This window comes from Malurus melanocephalus, unplaced genomic scaffold (assembly GCF_030028575.1).
Source record: "Malurus melanocephalus ecotype Western Australia unplaced genomic scaffold, MMel_1.1 scaffold_412, whole genome shotgun sequence".
Taxonomy (NCBI): domain Eukaryota; kingdom Metazoa; phylum Chordata; class Aves; order Passeriformes; family Maluridae; genus Malurus; species Malurus melanocephalus.
In genome coordinates, this window is record NW_026623644.1 from 432,710 (window position 1) to 451,069 (window position 18,360).

At 46.8% G+C, this 18,360-nt stretch overlaps 2 protein-coding genes and 1 long non-coding RNA gene across 4 annotated transcripts; 1 reads left to right on the forward strand and 2 right to left on the reverse strand.

Moving 5' to 3' along the window:
* Positions 1–163: 163 nt before the first annotated feature.
* LIPH (lipase H) lies at positions 164–12,827 on the reverse strand. Its single transcript, XM_057379621.1, has 10 exons — positions 12,632–12,827; positions 8,224–8,591; positions 7,439–7,547; positions 7,253–7,354; positions 6,234–6,323; positions 4,977–5,147; positions 4,096–4,191; positions 3,081–3,192; positions 1,951–2,124; positions 164–429 (listed from the first exon to the last, which is right to left on the reverse strand). Exons 1-10 carry the CDS (start codon positions 12,681–12,683, stop codon positions 357–359), a joined length of 1,347 nt encoding a protein of 448 aa, XP_057235604.1. The 5' UTR covers positions 12,684–12,827; the 3' UTR covers positions 164–356.
* A 215-nt stretch (positions 12,828–13,042) lies between these two features.
* LOC130581498 (uncharacterized) lies at positions 13,043–14,773 on the forward strand. Its single transcript, XR_008966211.1, has 3 exons — positions 13,043–13,442; positions 14,208–14,315; positions 14,440–14,773. It is a non-coding gene; the product is annotated as an uncharacterized LOC130581498 (long non-coding RNA).
* An 85-nt stretch (positions 14,774–14,858) lies between these two features.
* ANAPC13 (anaphase promoting complex subunit 13) lies at positions 14,859–18,337 on the reverse strand. Of its 2 annotated transcripts, none has more exons than XM_057379624.1 (3): positions 18,060–18,219; positions 17,312–17,437; positions 14,859–15,285 (listed from the first exon to the last, which is right to left on the reverse strand). In XM_057379624.1, exons 2-3 carry the CDS (start codon positions 17,408–17,410, stop codon positions 15,160–15,162), a joined length of 225 nt encoding a protein of 74 aa, XP_057235607.1. In that variant the 5' UTR covers positions 17,411–17,437; positions 18,060–18,219; the 3' UTR covers positions 14,859–15,159. The 2 variants fall into 2 exon arrangements, with proteins under 2 accessions (XP_057235607.1, XP_057235605.1); XM_057379622.1 differs by lacking the exon at positions 18,060–18,219 and adding an exon at positions 18,271–18,337 and having other exon boundaries at positions 14,860–15,285.
* Positions 18,338–18,360: the final 23 nt, after the last annotated feature.

Genomic DNA, 18,360 nt, shown 5'->3' on the forward strand with positions numbered 1-18,360 from the left:
AGGGGCGGGGCCGCGCGCAGGGCCGTGAGGGCGGGTGCGGTCAGGGGCGGGGCCGCGCGCAGGGCCGTGAGGGCGGGTGCGGTCTCGAGCTGGGCTGTGGCGATGTGCTGCTCTTTGAGCACTCCGGGCCGGTTCAGCTGGGGACACACGCTTCAAACCCGCGCTTTAGGCCCGCGTTTTAAAGCCACGCTTTAAAGCCATGTGCTGCCATGGTTTATTGTCACTCCCCGAGCCCCGTTATACACTGTGCGTGAGGAGCGGGTCCTGCTGCCCYCACAGAGGGTGTCCAGGCCCCAGCAGGTGAGTCCCTACACGGCGGTGAAATGTCTCAGCATCCTCGGGACTCAGCTCCTGCTTCAGCACGGGATGGGCTTGAAGGTCTTCTGGGTGTTCTCAGTCAGGACAAGGTCGTACCGGCACATCTGTGGTCTGTGTGAAAACACGAGCCGAAAGTGAAAAAACGGTGCTTTTTTTCTGTCATCTCTCAGTCGAGTCTCCGCACGTGCTGGAGGCCTACATAAATCACCTTCTCAAAAGAACTGACTGGAAGTACACCTGAAGTGAGGTTGGCTTTAAGGCAGGGATACCTTGAGCATTTTGGCCTTCTGTCCTACATGATCTTTTGCTTGTGGAAAAAAAGGAACACAAAAAATCCAGCCAACAGGCACTTGCTGGAGAGCCCATGGTTCTCTTTAAGCCAGTCCACACCTCTGTCCACCAAACCCAGTGGTCTGCCCAGTGCACCTGACTGTTCTGCTTCTTCCCTGCTCTGGCATGAAGGGTTCTGCCACTGCTCTGACCTGGGTCCAAACATTGATCTGTGCTGGAGCTAGTTTAGTCAAAATTCTGGGGAAATACTTGGGCTTTCACTGGGGAAATACAAGCATTAGCCCTGGGACACGCAAGGGGAGAGGGCAGGACATCCCTCCCTGGGGCAGTGACTGATTAGTTAATATGCTAAAAGTCCTGGACTGTGCTCATGGCCTGTGGCAGCCCCTCTCTGGGGACAGACAACATCCTCTGATTAAATATTAGGGCATTTGTGTCTACTTTTAAAAAGACAAAATGTGGATCTGGGTCTGGAAGTTACTGTGGGAGGTATGGGACAGGAGACAGGGAGCGGCAGCAAGGGAGAGCTGCAGGACTTYGTTTAGTAGATGTAGACAATCTTTTCCTTGTTCCAAGGCTAGGATAGGGGTAGCAGGCCTCATGCAATGCAAAGAAACATGTTCTGCAGCTCTGTATATCATTTTGCTTCACCCTCTGGTCCTCCMCCATTGTTTTAATCCAAATTTAAAGCATAGTGTGGTGTCCACAGTGTCCTTGTGCACAAGGTCAGCCCAAGAGATTTTGTGCTTGCTGTGGTACCCTGCAAATCAGGGAAGCTTAAGGATGGGACAACAGAGCAGACAGAGTTAAGGAGGTGGTAGAAATCTYATCAGCAATGGAGTGGGAGGTACCTTCTGGTGTGGGCAGCAGCCTGAGCTTTGGGGCAAAGCAGCCAGCAGCTCCTAGTTGCTGGAATTCCAGGAATAAATTAATCACCCTGCTTCACTGGCCATAGAAATTGACTGGCATATAAAATGTGTATTTGTGGCTGAACATCTGTGCYTCCCAGAGAGCTGCATTTCCCTTCACTGCAGAGTTCAGGCCTGGGCAGCTTCTCAAAGGTCACTTTCCTGACCAAAGGTTAAGGTGTCAGGCCRTGTCAGAGTCACATCACATGTGACATGTTCTCAGTGCAATATGACTCTGTGTTCAGATAAGTATTCAGCTGTGGGATTCTGCTAAAGAGGAATTTATTCCCAAGATATGTATATGAGAATTACTAAATGTAAAATTAATCTAATTCTTCCGCATAAACTCAGCCAGGCCAGGAATCTGGGAGATTTCTTTACTTCTGTCCAGTCTGCACCAACAGAAATGGTTTGTCTGTAAACATCTGCTCACCTTTCTGGGTTTGTCAGTGAGCGGAACCTCATGCGGAGAATCCTGAGTTTGAATTTTGGCCCAATGACAGATCCTGTGGAAAATGTCAAGGAAATTCTTTCCACATGTTCAAGATCCTGGTCGAACCCAGTGAGCAAAGTGATTTGGTTGTACTGCTGGAAGGTGGCAGCTTCTCTAAAGAAAAAGCAGATGAGAGAGTCAGTCACCAAGGGAATAGCACAGTGTTTAATGTAGTCAGTGTAATATTAGAAACAGGGCTGGGGAAGGARGCCTGAACTTGTGATTAGTTTCTGATTTATAGGGAATAGGCATGGATTCAGGTCTCCAGGGGTCAACCTGCTCAGATACTTCTGCCCTCAGCTTTTTGGGGTGGGAGTGGGGACACAGAGATCAGATGCCATTTGGTCCCAAACCARAATTCTCACTGTAATTCTGCTTTGATCCCAAGTGGTCTAGACCCAAGTGATATTTGCACCTGGCTGTCTGTGCAGGTCTGAACACTGAGTCACCTTGAGGTGCGTGTGAAATCTGCACTGGCCTTGATGTGGGAGCGATGCTGATTGCTCCAGTGCAAGCAGATACCAGATATGGCTGAGGGAATGTGCAGTTAGAGATACTGGGGAAAACTAGTTGAACAGGATTGTTTGGCTGAAGGGTGGTTAAGATCAATCAAGAATTTGCATGTCACATAAACACTAGTCATTAATTTCTCTCTCTGAGTGGAATTAATTGATTTGGGTGTGACATATTCAGGCCCAGGTTAATCCCCAGCTGTCTTGGCACTGAGAGCTTGAACAGAACACTCCCTGGAAGAGGAAGGAAAGAGGGGGAGATGTTTTTCCATTTTTCCTTCTGTTTTAGTSGTAGCCTAGGGTCATTGTGCTGCTGGCTTAGGTTGTCCACTTCAGGCCTTAAAATGACTGAGAAGAGCCCAAGCTGAAGGACTGGGCTGTTGTGTGGTGTGTACTGGGGGAGCCTGTGGAAATCCCATAGGGCCAGGAAATCCCATAGATGTGTGCACTAGCAAGTACCAGTAGAGAAAATGGGGGAGGATGCCTCACCTTCTCCCAGCTGCAGTTGTACCAAGGRATATATTAACATTTAGAGATGCTCAGACCAGTGAGACTTACGGATTAACTCTCGATTCTGCCCTCTGCCCAGTCTCCTCAGTGARTATGATGCTGAAGGTGCCTCTCCTAGTGACTTTGTTCCATGTGATAATATCCACCAAGTAGTGATAGACTGAGAGGAGAAAGAGTGAGTGGGGTTAGACCCTGTGGGCTCACTCTGCTGTCCAGGCTTTGCACTGTCTGGGAGCAGAACTGTGGGTGGAGGATGGACAAACCCCCTGCAGTTTGTCTCAAAAATCCCTTTCTCCTCCCTGCTCTCCATCTCCCTGTGCAGAGATTTCAGCCAGAAACACTAGGAGGTGTCAGGAGAGCACTACAGCAAGGGTTACCCATGCAGGATGGCCTCTCTGTATGGCTCCCAGTACACTGCCTTTCACTTTCTGCCTTCCCCCTTCAATTCCAGATTGCCTTTTCTTTCTTCTTTCTCCCTCTGAACCCCTCCATGTYGGTTCTTCATATCTGTCATTTGTCATCTCTGTCATGGAGCAGAATTGTCTGTTCTTTGATCTGTGAATCTGAATTCTTGCTCACTGGCATTGGAGCTCTGGCCATAATCCCTGCCCATGCCTTGGTATGTTGGTAATCACAGGAAGGAGGAGAAACCTTGGTGAAACCTTTTTTTCCACAGATTCTCTCCCTCTCCCTGTGCCTCTCGCTTTTCTCCAGGGTAGCTYTTTAACCTGTACAGCCCGTCTTTCTTTCTTATCATTCCCACACACCTCTTGTTTTCACAAAAGAATGGTGTGTTGCTTTGAAACACAATCTGAGTGTTTATACTTAATTTGAAAGTTTTCAACCAATTTCCTAGAACTGTGAGCAAGTTGGCTTTCACAGTATTAGACAGCCTTGCTGATAAGAAATGGCAAACCACAGATGGRCACAATTCCTGCCAGCAGCCACTGGAGTTTCTAAAATGCTGGCTATGATACCAGCAGCAAATAACCATCTCTGCTCGGCTGCTGCTGAAGGAGGCAACGCACAAAGAAAAATCATCCCCGAAATCTCAGTCACTTACTGCAGAACGGCTCTTTGTCCGCTGTATCGAAAAACATACTTGTCACTGGATGGCTCTGTTGTGTTAAATAACTTTTCCACTCATGGGCATAATAACCTGCAGGTGACAGTTTGAAAATGAAACAGAGTTACTGCACAGGTAGATGAGCCACTAAATGGCTGAAAGTAAGTATTTAAGAAATAGTGCATTGTGTGCCAGCTGCCAGGTTGCACACACATCCTCCTGTACTCCACAGGCTTAGCACTGAATATACCTGCTTACTGTTCAGCATTTTCTTTAAGCTGACCTTTTTCCACATCTGCTGTCCATGGTCAAGGATTTCATTTTGCAGTGCAGAATGAAAATCATCCCCTTGGCTTTGCCAGTTCCTTCCTGGAAGTGTCACATGTTTTAGCATGAACACTTCAGAGCTGCCAGCCTGAGGCTGGGCTGCCACACCCAGGCTGGGGCAGACAAGYCCAGAATCCCCTTTGTTCACCCCTTCACCATTCCTTTTAGAGCACATAAGGGTTTGTGGTTCTGGGAAATTAATTGGAAATTTATTTTAGCAAGAACAGGCCCCTGTTCCTCAAACTCTGCAACTGAGGGACTTTAATTCACTGTTTCTCTGGCTTTAATATAAAGATCCCAAGTCTTGTTTGAGCTTTTCTAGTTATGGATCCTTTACCTGTGGATTTCTGTTCTAGATCATAACATGATGTGATGGTACAAGGAGCAGGGAGGTTTCTGAGGCCTGAGAGACCTTCAAAACCTCAAAATAACTCAGATGCTTTTCAAAGCACCGTGTTGTGTTAATTCTTTAACAAAACATCACCCCCTGGGTTACACCAATGACATGCAGCTAAGTATTCAGGATAGATGGACATTCCCTGGATCCTTACCTAGGATGGGGCATGGCATGGGCCAGAAGGGTTCACAGCTGGTGCATTTGCCATCCCTGTAATTCCTGTACGAGTCACACGGGTATGTGGTGATGTTGCAGCTCTGTGTCAGGGAGGACAGGAACAGGAAAACAGACCTCTGGTGGTCACATTTAAAATACTGCTGCAGTCCTTAATCATGTACAGGGAAGAAATATTTAATTAGAAATCCTCCTGCCTCAGGGAAACAGGATTAATGCCCACAGGACACACACACAGTGGACAGTCCCTGACCAGTCTGAACCCAGCACAGGGGAGCACTGGGCTGTGGCAGAACAGTAAGTAGGCACCAGCCTCTCCTTTTGAGTGCACTTGGCTCTGCCTGTGTCTACTTTGCTTTTCTTCTTGTCTTTTTGGTTTAAAAGCATTTGTGTGGTTGCTGCAGTTCCAGAGGATCCAACTATGGATTGAGTTCTRTCTTTGGTGTTCTCCTCTCCTCTCTGAGCTCAGGTCTGACAGCTAGATATTGCTTTTAGCTTTGCACATGACCTCCCATTTTGGTGTAAAAGACTCTTTAGAAAGACTTTAACTAATAAAACGTGTTATTGCATTAGCAGCAAAACGAGTGAAGCCTCATGTCCTAAGGATTTTTGGTTCAGGCTGGTCTCCTATGTAGATTCTCTTGGGTCTGATAAGGGCTGAGTTCACAATACTGCATTTCCTTCTGTGAGGTATCTTCTTCACCCAGGTTCCCTCAAACCAGTTCTGCTACCAGGCTGAAATGGAAAAAGCTTTCTTTTGTTCAAGACTAGGGCTGTGCCTTCCAGACTGCACTGTCTGTCACTGCCACTTGGCTTTGGGATAACTGCCTGTTCCACATTCATCTTGAGCCCATTTTCTGAACAGATCCTTGCCACTGCTAGTCCTTGGGCTTTYGTGTGTTAGAAGTAATTAGAGACAAAAAAATCTCCCAGGTTTTCTGGACATAGTCACAAAACCAAGGCAAAAATCTACCTGATGACTTTTTGCACAGAGGATTAATCCCACTTGCACTGTGACAGAGGCACAGAGAGGTCACCTTGACTCTCATGTCTGCCTGGTGTACACCAGCTAAACCCCTGTCACACCAGTGCTGGSAAGAGGTTGCTGCCATGGCTTTCCCAGAATATGGATTTCATGTATTTTCTAAGCACTGATGATGATTCTCTGGCTTTCTCCCCTTTTTCTGTTTGGAAACATTTTGTCAGGGTTTGTGCGATTCAGGGCAGGATTAATTACCAGAAAATATTGTCAGTGGACAGCCTGGTTGGTCGGTCCCACCATTGGGGTAGAAGTCGATGTGGCCCAGCGCTTCTCTGTAACCCAGTCCTAAAAAAAGGGAATACCAGAGCTCAGGGAGGGAATATTAAATTGTAAAAAGCACAAGAAGGAAATATAGCAACCTAACTGGAAAAAAACAGTAGTTATTTAGCTCTAGGATGCCTACTTGTACAGGAATATTAATGTCATCCATCTGTTAGGCAGCAGGCCAAACAGTTGTGACCCAGCTGGGTAATTTTAACAATGGTATCAAATACCTTAAATAAGCCTGTGCATGTAACAGAATGTGAGTATTTGTGTTGTTTGTGTGCATGAGAAGAAAAGGGATGTGAAACCTGGCTATTGCTGTGCTGCAGAAATCTGACTTCCTAGAAGGGCTGGGAGAGAGGAGGCAGCAAGGARGTGGGAAAGCCAAATGTTAGGGGTGGAGTGGCCATGGGAACAGAGCAGAGGGCTGGCATCACACTGCTGGCCTGGCTGGTGCATCTGGAAAAGGACAGGGCAAGTCCAGATTTGCCCTAGAGGAAGGTTTAGCTCTTAGGGGGTGGGATGGAGGCTGAAAGCATCGTGCAGGGAGCCATGGGTTGGGAATAACTGATCTGCTGTGCAARGCACTGAGCTGTGGGAGCAGCTTTGGAGATGCTGTGTGCTCAGATCAGCCTGAGCCTGTGGTGGGTGTTGGTGTGTCCTGCTCTGGCAAGACCCTGTGCTGCAGGAGCTCCTCCCCTGGTGCCTATGGCCTTGTAATTCATGAGGCTGTAACTGCTGTCATCAATAGCAGGTTTGGAATGCAAATAMACTGGCAGCTCCGGAGAGAGTGCTGGGGATAGCGGGGGCAACACAGAGAGTCTGCTGTGCTGCTGGGCCAAAGGAGCAAGGTTCCCCTGCAGCATTGCTGCCCAGCACAGCCCTGCTGCCCCTGCTCCCTGTCAGCCTCCAGCTTTCCGTGTAAAGGAAGGAGGTGGGATGTCACCTACCGTCGGTGTCGGAGTGAATGACATCGACAAACTGYGCGTCCGTGGGGTCCAGCCTCTCGCTCGGCGCTGTGCCCCAGTACAGGGGGCCTGCGGGGTCAAGGCCTGCGGCACAAACCACACGTGTGGCACCACCTCACTCCAGGCTGGYCTTCCTTGAGGCAAGAGGACTGCTGGAGGAAGGCTTACCTGTGATTCTTCCCAGTGTGCCATCAAACATCTGTCCCACAAAGCCAGAGATGTGTGCTCCCAGGCTCACTCCTATCATGTGAATGGAGTCAAGGGATGCTCCCTTAATCTGAGATTTAAAAGCAGTCATGGGCACGTGTTTTCAGAAAATAAAAAAAAAATATCAGGAAGGGGAATGTAACATCTCCCAGGGTGTTCCAGTCTGTGTGGATACTCCCCCTCTGACAGTCTTACAGAGCAGCCAGTATTCCTGTTCTGGGCCAATACCTGAAAGWGCTGTAACAAGAACAGTTCAGGCAATTTTCCTGGGGCAATGACTGCAGGTGTGGACAGGAACCACTGWTGGGCCCCAAGAGTAAAATTTCAGTTGCCCCACATGTGGTTCCTGCAAGGAATTWGCACACACTATGATCCTAATGATTCAGCATCATCACTGGCTGTGCAACAGCTTARAGGAGCTGTGAACTGTAGCTGATCCCCTTAAGCTGCCTTTTGGATATTCAGGAAGTGGAAGCAGAGTTTCTATGATTGGGAAAACATGTCTGCAGAGTTTTGWAGCTAGAAATGTAGAGACTTAGAGTGTAAACTGAGTATTACACCAAAATACTATCTACCAAATCCAAGGGTAGGATCTGGCACTGCAGTATGGATGCACTTCGAAAAATTAATGTATTCCTTTCTTAGGATCTTCTATTTCCAGACATCCTGCTGGTTTAAGCACTTCCTTTGTGCCCTTTACATACTGTGCCTTAATGACTATATCGTAGTGTGAATATCCAACTTACCAACATGTGATCAATAAGTTTCTTCAGAATCTCAGCAACTCTTTTGCACTTGCTGGAAGCATAACTGTAGATGAGAGTTGTTGCCCCCTGGTTCCAGTCCACAACGATGACGTTCATGTCCTCTACAGAAAGCAGGAGRTGCACCAGGTCAGGGATCCAGACCGGGGCAGAGCCTGTGAGTCGGTACCCATGGATGATGAAGGTGGTTTTCTTGGTCACATCGAGGTACTTGGAGTTTGTTGAGTGGATCTCCTCGGCACAGGTTGGATTCTGCCGGGTGTAGAGCAGCAGCTTCACTTTCAGCTCCGTTCCTATCAAAGCACTCCCAAAGCTGAGGGCTGTGAACGCAGGACATGTCTCCTGAGGATCTGAAAGGAGTAGAGTGGCATCAGAGTTTAGCACCAAGGTGTCTGCTTTCAYCTGTTGTACCTGCCAGCCCTGCACACGGCAGAAAAATGTATTGTGAGTCATCTGAGCCCAGGGGCTGYTCCTTTGCTCTCTCCCTTGTCCCTCCCCTCTCCATCATGCTCATGACATGCTCAAAACCTTGGACCTTACGTTTCCTTGCCATGTGGGAACAAAGAGCAATCACACCTTTTGTGAGCAGCGTTCTCTGAAACACCACAGTCCTGCTTCCACTGGGAGTTGGCAGGGCCTCTCTCCACAAATCTCACTGGTGTGGGGACGGTGTTAGAGACTGACAAGTGGGATGGTCRCTGTACTGGTCTGTGAGCACACCCAGGTGCTCTGGACCAGGTTCTAGGCTAAACAGATGTCCTTGGGGTTGGTTTGCACCTCCAGCCTGGAGCTGCCAAGCTGCAGAGGATCTTGCTGTGGTGAGGGACAGCTCAATGCTTCATTTGTGTGTGCAGATGTATTTTCTGGGGCACCCTTGGCTGTGTGAGATGGTAATTGTGCTTTATACACAGCTGAAGAGTAACTGAATTTGATATAAGTGCTGCTCGATGGGATGGCCTATGCCATTGGAAAGCCTGTCTTTGTTCTTTGCTTTTCCAGCAGAGCACCAGCTGAGCCTTCAGAGCCCAGTACAGTCTCCAACAGGGTGCTGGCAGGCAATGGAATAACTGTCTCCAGACGTACACTGCTTATGAAGGCCCTCCCAGGTTTATGGCTCACAATCATTTCCTTCAAACCCTTGTAATCTTATTGAAGAACCTTGTTGGGTTCTTCAATAAGATTGTGTGTCTCTCTYACCCATATGTCCTGGGCTGCAATAATTGTTCAGGCTGCAGTTCCAAGAGGAATCTTCCTGATCTTTGTTGCTTAAAGGACTGTGCAGTAGGTAAAAGGGTTTAGAAAACCTGCAGCTGTAAGGTAATTATGCTCTAGCAAATCTCMAATGCTCTGTGCAGTTTAATTTCTGAATGATGAAACTCTCACAGTTTCTATGAGCAACTTTCCCTTTTCTCCTCCTCAGGAAATCAGGAACATGAGAGTGATATAAATGCTATGTGCCCAGCACATAAAACAATCTGCTTAGTTGCCATAGTTCTGCTAATTACTTTGTAGAAGCCCCAGGAGCTCCAGAAATAAAAGTTAATAGGCTAAAAGGATGTTGCAGTTAAGTCCAACTGAATATTTTAAATTGCTACCATAAATTCAGAAATAAATTTTAACATCTGAAATCYRTGGAGTCCCTCCTGTATAAAGCCTRTGGTTACATATGAATGGTGTGACAGGAGTGATGGGAAATGAGCCCTCAGCCAGGCCCAGTGAAAGCAGGGGCCTTAGAGGGAGRGTTTTCTGCCTCTGTAATGCTTCTCTCAGAGCTCCCAGGAGCAGTGTGACTCTGGGCCCTGCTCCCAAGAGGAAAGATGACCTGGGTGGCTGCTGCTTGGCAGCCTGCTCTCAGCTCATTCTTACAGTTCCAGGATGCTCAGGGAAACAGCAGCAAGGGTTCTATGACACTATCTCTTGTGGAGATCCCAAAGTAACTTGCAGAGAAAATTGAATGTTTTTTTCTGATGCACTCCAGCTCACACAGTGAGACTCAGTGACTGTCCTCTAGGTGCTACTGCAGCATAAAGAAATACAACTGTGTGTTTTACTAATAACTAGGCATTGTTATAGTTATTGTATAGTAGCACTATATAGTGTTGTTAATTTTCTTTACTGCCACTGAAGCTGCAGCAATACAGGCAGAAATTCCAGGCAAGAATTACTTCTATATGGTGCAAGATTGCACTGATTGCTCTATTTGTTKCTGTATTTCCTGCACTGTGCTGAGGCTTGCCCAGAGGAGCACTGTTTTTGTTACCAGAACAGCCCAAACCTTCCAGTACAGAAGAGCTTTCAAAGAGCTGGTCAGCATTTGCTGATACTAATACAGGGGCTGCTTGAAGAGCCCTGTTATATCTGCACCAGGTCTATTAGTTTGGCTCTGTTTTGATTAACAAAATAAGATCAGTGCTWATAAGGGGATGAAACCTGCCAGCTTCTCTTCTGGCAAGCTGGTGCCCATCCCATCCCAGCCTCATCCACCATGTGTTCAAAAGCTGACACATGAGGACGGCCAGTTATCCTGACTTTGCTCTTCCTTCTGCTAAGCACAGTAACTCTGACCCAAATGGCTGCAAGTGTCTTTGATASTCCAGGATGATTGGGCAAGTGGCTTTATTGAGATTTATTCTGCAAGCAAATAAGCGAGGTGGAAACCTTCACCCTGGCACTGTATTTAACCTGTGTCCAACAGACCATTTCCCTCCAGGAAAGGGGAATGGATGTGGCCATTAAGCCARCATCCCTGTAACTCACTTCCAGCCCTGCCTTAGCTTGCTACAAGCCTCTGGCAATCCCCATTCTCCCTCTGCTCAGTCTTCTGATACATAAAATAGGAGGCAAACACTGGTTTGCTGGGCAAGGTGCTCTGATGTCCCAGAACCTGTGGAGGTGAGTATAGAAATGTGTTAAATCCATGTACCTGCCTGGGAGCTGGACGTGCCTGGTCTCGAGGCTGAGATCAGCCTCCAAGGTGCTATTGCTGCAGGGCATCTTCTGAATAACTTGGTTCTGAAGTTATTTATACATATATATATATATATATATATATATATATATATATATATATATATATATATATGTATTCTACAGTTTTATGCTACCAGGTAGGAGTGTTGCAGTCATGGGAACAATCCCAGGCAAACTCCCTGGTATTTACTGCAGACAGTGCTACTTAAGGCCTGCATTGCCCTGGTCTCTCTCATTTATTTTTTTGGAGATGGTGTTTGGAGGCTCTTTGATGTTGATGCCATGGACAGGCAGGGTTTGCCATGGTGGCCTTTTGGGGCTGTGRTCCTGAGCTGTCTGCATGAATAAAGTAGCAGCTGAGGTTTTTACCAGTCTGTCTACTTGCAAAGCGAAGTTCCAACAGATTTTTCACCTCAGTGGGTCAGTGGTCACTTGGCTGGACATGTGGCTGTCTCAGYTGTAGTCCTTGGACACAGAGCTGCTCACCCAGGGAGCACCTGCATGGAGCCCAGGTGAGTGTCACTGCCTCTCTAGCTGTGTGCAGGAGTTCTGGCACTCCAGCCCCTGCCACCTCGCCTGGGCTTTGTACAATGTGTGTCATCACACTGGTCTTAACCAACAACTATAACTTTTCCCCTTTAAGCACACTTCYCCACCACACACTGAATCTCGGGAGCATTAGAGAAGATTTCTGTCATTTTTCCACAGAGAGGGTGTGCCCTCCACCCTTAAACTGATCCTCAGTAGCTCACTGTGTTTTCTGGATGCCTCTTCACATGATTCTCTCTTCCCACTTCTTGTGACTACATTTCCTACAGAGTATTAAACAAACCAAGCAAGTGATGACCCTGAGATTACTCCAGAGGACCCGATGCAACACAAGTTAGTATTTATAAGARCACTGTTTTTTAAAAACAGTTTGTTTTGTTTGTTTTCCCTACAAAGCAGAGAGCTGTAACTTGCCTCGCTCCCATGTGTATGCTAACACAAGGCAGTACATTTGTTTATTGTTACACAGGTTGATTCTTGTAGAGCAGAAGGATATCAAATGGAGTTCACTGTTCATAAATGGTAATTCATCCTTCGCCTCTGTCGTACAAGACATCCCTGAGAAGAAATCATTATTCTCTGAAGATTTGGAGTGACATTTTCAGTGTCGATGGATAGTACTTATATAAGAGAAATGTTTGCAAAGGGAGGAAAAGAGAATAAAAAATACTTCTGGTTTTCCATTTGGAACTCTTAGAACTGACTACACTCACATAACCAGTATAATTTGCTTTGCCAAAATAAATCATGCTAGTGAGAAACCCCGCGCAGTAACTGTAATGCGGAGGGCAGATACATTCATGTTTCTGCAAAGCACAGAAAAGGTGTTCTATTTGACAAAAACATTCAAAACAAATGGTTGATCTCTTACCTGTTTTCACCCCATACAAAAGGTAGATGAACACAACACACAGCCTCAGCATATGGACTTCTACATGGAACTTCTACGGGTAAAAGGTTTTAAGGATCCCACAATTTCTCTGGTATGTGTCTGCTGGCTCTGACAGCAGTTTGCTTGCTTTTTGTTCCTGCCAGTAACAGTAGGTGTGGTGAAAAGAGGAAATTACCAGCTAAGAAATGAAGACCAGTCTTCGGTTATGCAATTGAAGCTTCTTCTTAAGAAGGTGGGRCACCTTCTATTCCAGAAGGTTTCTTTAATTTAAATATAATGTGCCCTGGGGGATGACTAATCAATGACACAAATGGGTTGGTATCATGCTGTAAGCAGCAATTCTACTACACCTGTTGAAATGAAGGAAATTATTGCCTGCCTATTTGTCTTTTGCAAAGCATGTCAGGAAGATTGTAGTTGTCACTGCAAGTCCGATAAGCATCTGGGCGGGGCTTGCTTGGTTTCACAGGGCCCCRCCTTGGGAAGATTCATGATGATCCCTAATCTCCCATATCCCTCTTGCTCTCTGGAGTACCATGGCCCAGAGTCCCTTCTACAAACCTCTGTCACCACCTCAGGCACAGTGTTGTGACCAAGGGAAGGTACCACTTCAAGGTGTCGGGCTCTCCACTGGGCTCCCAAGGACCTGCTGTTTTAGATGACACACACACAACTGGCATTCTCCATTTTCTCACAGACCTGCTGGAACCCCATGAATTCAGCTCTAATTCAAGTAAGGAAGGCCTTTTCTTTCCTTGCAGGATGGAAGGAAGAAGATGGCCAAGCAAAGGTAACTATCAGGGGCAAGGAAAGGAAGTCTGAAATTGGAGCTGAAAGATGGAGTGGCAAAATTGGGAAAATGAGGGTGGTGGGAAGTTTGTAAAGGGGTGAGAAAGGAGGAAACAGGGATGGCTGCTGAATAGAAATTGGGGGTAGCTTTGCCTGGCATTTTCTTAGCAAATTCTTTTAACACAAGCCAGGGGAAGGGAAAGTGGAGTGGATTAGAAATACCTCATTAAACCCAGGCTCTGCTTTTCTTCCCCCTGGTGATGATCCAATGAGGAGCTGAACTACTACAGCTCCTGGCTGCATAGCTGGTTCTTTGGTCCATGCTGTACTTATTAAGCTTTTTGATTTTGCTAATTCTCAAGCTAATCCTTAACTCTTCCTGCTGTCTGCAGCTCCTTCTTGTTCAGACAAGTGTGTGGTGTTCCTCTGGTGCAGGCATGGATCACACTTGAAGCAGAGCATGTGCCCAGCACGATCCTTTCACCTTGAGCTCTTCCGCCTCAAGCAACCTGAGTCCCACTGAACATGTGCCATGCTGTGATACCACTTGGTAATCACTCAGGCAAAAGTTGGGGTTTGTTATGTTGAGGAGGATAAACACTGAGAAAAGACATCAAAAAAACTTCTGTGGATCTGGAAGCTCCAGGACAGTGCTTTTTTTTCTGCTGCACTGGCAAAAGAATGTAATTTAAACATTGTTTTCRTTCCAGCTCCTTTCTCACCTCTACCAGTAATTCTAAACTCTGTCAAAATATTTTCTCTTTAGCAAGTTCTGCCAATGATGAGACGGAATTGATCCAACAGTGAAACATGAAAAAGAACAGAAGGCTTTTACCTATTGCAGAAGACATCTGAGAATCAGGGATAAAATAAGGTAAATCAAGAGGGCCTTGCCTTTCACCTCAACACAGAAAGAGGTAACAATTTGTTGCCTGAAGCTAAGCCCTACTTGTTTCTTTTCCCCATTGCTTTTCTTGGATTTTATTTTTCCATCTGAGGTTGCTCATCTGAGTGGCTTTCACTTCAAGAGGCTTTACACTGGGACTGGCAGGTTCTTCCTTGGAACTCTCAACCATCCCTCAGAAGACCGTGACTTTGAGTTACCATCTTTTCAGCATAAATAAGACTGGGTTTACTGTACCTGTTGACAAATGTTCCCAGGATATCACCACTGGAAATGCTGTCCATGACCACCATCAGATCCCGAGAGCAGGAGTTCAAGTAGCCAACCACCGGTGCTTACAGGTCACTCCCAGCTCTTGAATCTGTGGACCAACCTTTCAGTCCTGCCTCAGCCACACACTCATTAAAGATGGTCACAACTTTTTGGATTTTGTACACTGAACTCTAGACAATAATCCCATTGTGAGCTTTGAAATCAACTGCAACTTGAGACAGTAAAAACTACTTTTTAATCACATGTAGAAAACATTTAAGATCAGAATTAGCACCAACTTAAGAACAGTTTAACAGAAAACACTAAATAATCTTATAAGCATGAARCATTCTGCATTTGGCTCTGAGATGTCAGAACCTCTGCTATTTCATACTCAAGAGAGAGGCATTTTAAACTGGTCACTGTGAGCAGAACCACTGTTGGAATTCGAGAGTTTCAGAAATGTTGTTTCTTCCTTAGGGCAGCTTRTGACAGCAATGGTAAGCMGAAATATTTTTTATRTTGCATTCATGCATGTGCTGTATAAAATCTCACTGATTCACTAATTTCCCGTGGGTGGAACATTTTCATGGAGATACTGGAGAGCCAAATCTGTCCACTTCATTTCTTGCTCTTTCACAGACTCGGTGGTGCCACCGTTGTCTTGCTCTGGTTCAGGGAGCTCATTCTGAGAACAAAACACAGGTATAATGCATTCCATACATAATATACTACCTGAAAGAAGCAGGTTGTTAAGATTTGTATGAATAGATACAAAACCCCACAAACGAGACCAGAGGGTGCATCTGAGCAATAAATATCATACATACTGATCCACTTAAAAATATTACTGAGCCCCATCATGAACAGTGTTCTTTTCATTTGAATATGGTGCTTAATCTGAAAGGCAAATTGTCTTCCAGGACCCTGGGGCCTTGCTATACACTCAGGCTGCTCACACAGTGAGGGACAATATACAGCAAATGCAAAATAAGTAAATAACAGTACAATGCAATTATTCCATTGTTTGTTTGCAGTGTGCTGCTTCTGCTGTTGCCAAGAAYACAAATACTGCAGACAACTGGTTCTTTAACACATTCCTTTCCTATGGCAGGTGAGAAATCCTTCCTGTCTGCATGCTGGACTCAGGTGTGGCTKTGCTGGATCAACAGCAAATGCCAGAACCCCCGCCAGGTGTGCTGCAGAGCTGCTCACGGTGCAGTAAGGGAAAGTAGATTTTAACTGAGATTTTATTTTCCTTCATTCTGTTATTTGTTCTCTCTCTTGCTGTATTGGTGCAGTCACAGTGAGTGTGTGCAATCCTGCTAGATACCATTTGGGCAGGAATTCTGAGTTCTAGACCTCTGGAAATCCCAGCATGAGCTAAATAAAACGTCTCAGCTTTGAAAACAAGTGTATGATTCGAGCCCCTTTGAGTTCCCAGGAATGTCTCTAGTGAGTGCTGGAGCAGATTCTCAGGACAAMCTCAAATACCACTTTCACAGCCATTCCCTGTGAACTCATGCTGGTTTTTCCATGTGATCAGAACCAATCCCATCCCTGGGGATCTTTATATCCACAGCCAGGCCTTTCTTTCTATTGTTAATGGGTGAGGCTTCCTTTTCTGGGGCTGTCATCTGTAGGTGACTGTAAACCATCATGAAATGGCTCTAAGGGAAGAAACAGTAATGTTTAAAGTCAGGATGAAGGCAAATGTCAGCATTTGTGATACTCAATCTGCCTAATAAAGGTTATTCCAAGCAAAGGAGGGCTTGGGCTCTTTCGGCTGAGAATCACACTTTTGCAAGACACTTCCCTGAAGCCCAGCTCTTGGCAGCAAAATATCTGCTGTCCATATGGATTTTGAAGTCRTAAAGCTGCTCCTCGCCCTCTCTGAAAAGCCAGTGGTGGAAGGGATAAAGCTTGAACCATGGCTGCTTTATCTGTGCTAGCCAGGGTAAAGCTTGTGTAGCAGAGAGAACAAGGAAAGGGAAAATCCTCAGCTACCTCCCCTGTCCCTGCAAGTTTCAAAATAGCTAAGGAAAGGTGTCAGTGTGGGACATCTGAAGCTTCAACTCTGGGCTCTGTGGGATCAGTAGCTTTTCCCCCACTGCCTCTCTGTGGCCTCACAGCTGTACCCTGGATGAAAGGAGAGGTGCCATGCCTTGGACACGGCACTGCAAAAAAGAGTCTTGCTGCCCCTGCCAGTCCCTCACTGCCATCCTGGAACTGCCAGCAATAACACTGTATCTGCAAAAGACTGCTTCAAAACACCTGTGGAAACTTCTCAACTTATTTTAATGAACTTGCAGGGAGTGGAAATAACTGTAACCAAGACTGCAATTGTCAGTGTGACATTGATGTTCTGCCTTTCAAACCAACTGGGAAACTACTTAAACACCAGGAAAAAGAAAGGGRAGCAGAGAGAAAGGATGATTCTATTTCCCCCTGATGCCAAACTCAGGACAGTGCAATGGAAAGGGCATTCCAGTTCTCAGAAGATTCAGCAACTGGTCAGGGAAGAGGGACAGAAACAGCCACGTCCTCAWGCATACAGGGATGACCGGCATATAGGGCAAGGAAGGATTCAGATCCATCCCAGGAGCCTTTTGTACAAATTAGCCACACCACAAGCAACACTGTATCTTTTCTTGGAAGGGGATGTGAAAAACACAGCAGCCTTAACTCAGATTGATAAGAAGCAGTTCACCTACCAGAGGGATAGCCACATCCTCGTAGGGCAATTTATCTTCTCTCCATGCATCATCGATCAGATCCAGGATCCTGCCATCTCTCTGCACCTCACTGTCCATCCTCACAGCGGGCGAGAGCAGCTAAATCTGTGACACAAAGCAGATGCTGTTTAACAACATCCCCAGCCACCGAGCTGGAGTTTGGACTCTGGGCTTGCAGTAATCTATACGCAGCTTAAACTTATAGGGAAAACCTTMATTTTCCTAGTCTACTCAAAAAGGACTTATAACCACAGGAGAACAAYTTCATCTAAAAAGAGCTATCAAAGTGAATTGCAGATTGATATGCATCAGAGATTAATATATAAAACCAGCTGGTTATTATTAATAGTTACATGTGTTTACATCTACTGACTATTAGCAGTCTAACTGGAGTGAGTTCGAGCACCTAGAGGTGCCCAGAAGGCAGCTGCCCGTTGCCTTTCAGCCCCTGACCAGTGCGGTGCCTCACCCACACCTTCACATGTCTGCGAGAGTCACAACAAAGGACTTCAAGGCACCCAGAATTCTGCCCGAACCTGAACTCTAGGAAACTGGTGAAACAGAAGCAAAACAAGACCTCTCCTTCACTCCCAGCTACTATAATCACTCCAGGGTGTTTCAYTCTGTCCCCCTTGAAGGGCACCCTCAGGTCCTCGCCCCGGTGTGGCCCTGCGGGGCAACAGCAGCAGCAGAGGCGGCCCGATTCTGGCGGTAGGAGACAAGTGACCCTGATTCAAAACCAACCCAGGCCTGGCACWCCCTGCCGGAGCCGCGATGTGGGCAGAGATGGGCACGGGCCTGAGAGCATCCCAGCCCCGGGGAGATGCGATCCGCGATCCGCGCCCCTCCCGGCCAGCACGGCTCCGTGACCGTCCGATGTCCTCCGTGTCCCCCCCGTGTCCCCCCGGTGTCCCCCCGGTGTCCCCTGCCCGCCCTACCCTGCCCATCTCCGGGGCCGGCGCTGCGCAGGCGCCACCCCAGCGCACACAGCGCATGCGCAGCGCTGCCGGCGCGGGGCCGGACCGTGA

Coding starts and splice junctions, on each gene's coding strand:
- ANAPC13 (XM_057379624.1), bottom strand. CDS start 17,410: ATGGACAGTGAGGTGCAGAGAGATGGCAGGATCCTGGATCTGATCGAT. Junction 15,286..17,311: donor AGGATGTGGCTATCCCTCTG/GTAGGTGAACTG, acceptor TTTTGTTCTCAG/AATGAGCTCCCTGAACCAGA.